This window comes from Ctenocephalides felis, unplaced genomic scaffold, assembly GCF_003426905.1.
Source record: "Ctenocephalides felis isolate EL2017-DRISC unplaced genomic scaffold, ASM342690v1 CF-g0.4_SCAFFOLD_01604, whole genome shotgun sequence".
In the NCBI taxonomy this organism is placed as follows: Eukaryota; Metazoa; Arthropoda; class Insecta; order Siphonaptera; family Pulicidae; genus Ctenocephalides; species Ctenocephalides felis.
The window spans coordinates 5,082,327-5,087,197 of NW_020537758.1; the positions used below are offsets into that span (position 1 = coordinate 5,082,327).

Below are 4,871 nucleotides of genomic sequence, written 5' to 3' on the forward strand. Positions count from 1 at the left end.
TCCGAGTTAACGTTCGTTCGTTCGTTCGTTTTCAATTATGTGTAATAAATCCACTCGTAATACTTCTAATGACTCATAAAATAATTTATTTTTTATTGATTAAGTCGATTATTTACATATATCGGGAAGTTCATGTAACTTGCCTCAAGGCTAAATATCAAACCAACCAGTTTTTTTATAAAAACCATGTTGTTTTTCCAAACCAACCTTCTGGTGTGTCCAAGTTCCCGGAAACTGGTGCTCTTATCACTTCTTGCTCAAAAAGTCTGTGTTCCGATGTCAAAGACAGATGGTGCTTGAACGAGTAAGGTGGTGCACAGGGTTTTTTGGATTGTAGGGTACAAGGTTTGGCAATTCTGAAAAAAAAAAATTCAGATAGGAAATTTTGCACCAAAGGTTGCTTACGCCAGCCACTTACTTTCCTGGTGACGTGTTGATATAGGGATGTGCTGTTTTATCAACAAAACTACCAAAACCAAGTCTAAAATTATCAGTAATGTTAGACATAACCATTGCTAAACGACTTGCCAGTCGTGACAAATTCTCTTTATCGTCTTCCATGGACGCCGACAAGTCCATCAAATAATACAAGTCTACAGGATAATCTTGAGCCTAGGATTAAGGTTAAATAAAACACTTTTGCAACAACAAAATTATTTTCTTACCTTACCTGTTGGTATTGAACTTTAAATCTGACTTCTTCACCAACCCTCAATTTGGCACTAATTCTTTGGGGTCTTATTTGAACCGCGTCTTTACCAAAGTTTGGATTCGCTTTTCTTAAAGGCTCGTCTTGTATAGTGTTGACTGATGTTATTGGAGTTAACAAAGACCCTGATGGACATTGTGTAGCCACATGGGTTGGCAGAGTTAGACATCTTTGGGAAGTGTAATCCTAAAAAAAGTCGCAAAGTGTTACCGATTTTTCGAAAATGTGTGGGTTGTTTTTGAAAATTTCAAGGTACATGGTGGATATATATGTTGTCTTTGAGTAATAAAAATTTTGTAAACACAAGTCAAGCCGTTTTGGAGTTATCAGCACAAACGTAGGAGCATGCAAGTTGTTTTTGCTTGAAAAACGTTTGAATGCATTGTGTATGATAATTTTTACTGCAAAAATGTGTAGTTTGGTATCAAAAATTTTAATGTGGATTTGTACATATATATGTTGTCTTTAAGTAACCAAATTTTTGTAAACATCACTCAAGCCGTCTTGGAGTTATCAGGAACAACGTAGGAGCATGCAAGCTGCCTTTGCTTCCAATACGTTAGAATGCATTGTGTGTGAAGATTTTTATTTTCAATATGTGTAGTTTAATGTCAACAATTTTGAAGTGGATTTGTACATATATATGTTGTCTGTAAGTAAGCAAAATTTTGTTGAGATCAGTCAAGTCGTTCTGGAGTTATCAGGAAAAACGTAGGAACATGCAAGTTGCCTTTGCTTCCGAAACGTTTGAATGCATTGTGTGTGATGATTTTTATTTTTAAAATGTGTAGCTTGGTGTCAAAAATTTCAAGTGCATTTGTACATATATATGTTGTCTTTAAATAACCAAAATTTTGTTGAGATCAGTCAAGTCGTTCTGGAGTTATTTGAAACAACGTAGGAAAATGCAAGTTGCCTTTGCTTCCAAAACGTTAGAATGCATTGTGTATGATGATTTTTATTTCAAAATGTGTAATTTGGTGTCAAAAATTTCAAAGTGGATTTATACATATATATGTTGTCTTTAAGTAAGCAAAATTTTGTATACATCACTCAAGCCGTTTTGGAGTTATTTGAAACAACGTAAAAAAATGCAAGTTGCCTTTGCTTTTAAGTACGTTGAATTCAATGTTTGTGCTGAAGTTTTAAAATACTTCTGACATCCCCAAAGCAAAACTGTTGACCATACGTTTTTGCTAAAAATGTCAATTTGCTAATTTCATATATTTCAGACGTTTCAAGTCATTCTGAATTGTGTGACTCCAAAAATCGTATAATGTGAGATAATTTCTATTTATAAATAGGTGAGACAATTTCTAGTTATCTCCTAAACGGCTGTACCGATTTCAAAAATTCAAAAACCACACGATGAAACTCAATAAAAACTCTAATTTTATCTAATTTTTTTATCATCTTACCGGTTTGGAACACCAGCTACATCCTGGTTCCTGTATACAAGCACCACATGTTTCTTTGGTGGAACAAACCGAGTCAGTTGGTGCAGATATTTTTGAATTTGCAAAATTTGCTAAAAATACTAACAGTATTATTGTAGAGATGATGATTTTGTTTTTGTCCATGATTTTTTATGGAGATTTCTGAAAATATAAAATAGTGAAAAATAGGGTAATTGGAACTTTTTAAATGTTTATTAGACATAATAGCATTAAAAGATTCTTGTTGTTTTAAATTAGCTAAATAATGTTAAATAGATTATTTAATTTTTTTGTTAATTTAATTCAAATATGAATAAATAATAATTTATTAATTAAATTAAAATATAATGAACACTACAATTATATAGAGAAATAAATTTTCTTGAAAAAAAAAATTGTACTTTTTTAACGTTAAAAATCACAACCTAACTAAATTCCTAAATAAAAAATATTGATTTAATTTCTCATTTTTAAATATTTTCTAATTTCACCGAAATTTATGTCCCCTCGTCAGAAAGTTTTGAATCAATTATTTAAAATAAAAATTTGGTAAAAAAAATTTAATACATTTATCACTTTATAATTTTATAAATTGAAATAATTGACCTTTTACCTTTTGAAGAAAAAATAATAGAAATTGCTAGAAAAAAAAATGAATAAACTCAGTAAAATTATTGTATATTATAAATTCAAAATATAAAAAATTAGTTATTTATTAGATTATAAACAATAGTATTTTTACTAATACATAAGAAAAAAAACACTTTTAGTTCTTTTACAGAAAAAATAATAAATATATTTTAACACAATAATGAAAGAAATGAAAGTATCAAATATTCAATAATAATAATGTTGTAATTTGAATTTTAGTGAGTTTTTATTTTGAAAAAAAAAAATAATGATTTGATGGTAAAAGTCAATTCTCTCAATTTATCAAATAATAAAGTGATAAATGTATAGAAAGTTTTTTTTTTATTTTTTGTTTTTTTGTTCCTAGCTTAAAAAAAAGATTTGTCTTTATTTGCACTGGAAAAAGAGGTCATCCCATATTCTTAAAACTTAGGAAATATTTTTAAATAAATAATAATTTGGTAAAAATGAGGCGTTTAGTCCAGAAAAATAAATCATAAATAATTATGTATTCAGAATGTATATATATACATAAACAAATTAAATTCATCTTAAATTACATGAATGAAATTGTTTCAAGTATGTAATTTAATTATATAAATATTTTGCAATAACTATGATTCATTGAAACAATTCTCAGTATATATAAATTACCATCGTCGAAAGTTAACTGTATGATTAATATAATTCTAAGATATATATATATATATATATATTATATATATATATATATCAATGAATGATAACCACAACAGAATGTTTTCACAATTTTGAGATAAAAAACGTTTTTATTGTAAAAACAGATAAACTATATATATATATATATAATATATATATATATATATATATATAAAATTGGCAAATGCAATAAATATAAATAAGACAATATTTTTTATATGTTTATACACTTTATTTAGAAATTGAAAAAATTTACTTGTTTCCTACCCTTGTGTAATTATACTAAAAAAAATATTTTATTTCTAGTTTTTCTCATATTTATTAAATAAAATATTTATTAAATTTGTCAATTTTATATATATATAATATATATATATAAATAAATAAAAATGTTTTTTATCTTTTAAATGTGAAAACATTATATTGTGTTTATCATTTATTAATATATATATATATATATATATATATATATATATATATATATATATTTAAACTATTTGTTTATAAAATGCATTTAGACTATTTAGCAAATGACTCACATGATATTATCAAACATTATTAGCAAAGAATTTCGCGAATTTTAAATAATATATAAAATTAGATTTATCTAAGAATTACAATCATAATTTTGATAAGAAATTTATTTGATAATAATTTGATGTTGATATAATAGATATATATATTAGGTTTAAAGATCGGACGTTACACCAATAAAAATTATATAAATATTTTTTTAAGAATTCATTTAAAACCCATAATAAGTTTCGGCTAACATCCTAGCCTTCATTTTTAATAAAATTCAGTGCAAGGTGCTATAAAAATTTGGTAGTAATATAAGGATACCAAATTTTTACAGAACACATATTGCGCTAATTATAAGTGATTTCTAGGATGTTAGCCGAAACGCATGGATTTAAAATATTTTTTTAAAAAAATAATCATACAATTTTTTATCGATACTAAAACTATTACATATTAATAAACTATAAAAATATAGTGTTTTTTTTTAATCAGGGTAAAAAATAAGAACACGTAATATCTTACCAGACCATCTCCCTCCTTTTCACCTAAATCCAAACATTTGAATAAAAAGAATCCAAAAAAATTAAATTTAATTAAATTAAATTGGGATGAGAAGCAGGGCTAATTTTAAATATCTCCATGTATCACCAAAAATCTTTAAAAATCGATCACTTGATTAATAAATGACCCTTTAAAAAATTTGTCCAAAATAAATATCCTGCAAAAAAAAACTCTGCAACTCTGTATACTTATAAATCACTTATAACCTAATATATAGACTTCTTATTTCTTAAGTCATCCATTGACACATATCAGGAGAAATTCATACAACTAACATTTACACCTAGTTATTTATTAAATACCTTCAAATTTTGATCGAATATTACACCGGCAGA

The 4,871-nt window shown here is 25.9% G+C and overlaps 1 protein-coding gene across 1 annotated transcript; it reads right to left on the minus strand.

Moving 5' to 3' along the window:
- Positions 1–175: 175 nt before the first annotated feature.
- LOC113372905 (integrin beta-7-like) lies at positions 176–1,652 on the minus strand. The gene is made up of 4 exons (XM_026613240.1): positions 1,626–1,652; positions 671–895; positions 419–612; positions 176–356 (listed from the first exon to the last, which is right to left on the minus strand). Exons 1-4 carry the CDS (start codon positions 1,650–1,652, stop codon positions 176–178), a joined length of 627 nt encoding a protein of 208 aa, XP_026469025.1.
- Positions 1,653–4,871: the final 3,219 nt, after the last annotated feature.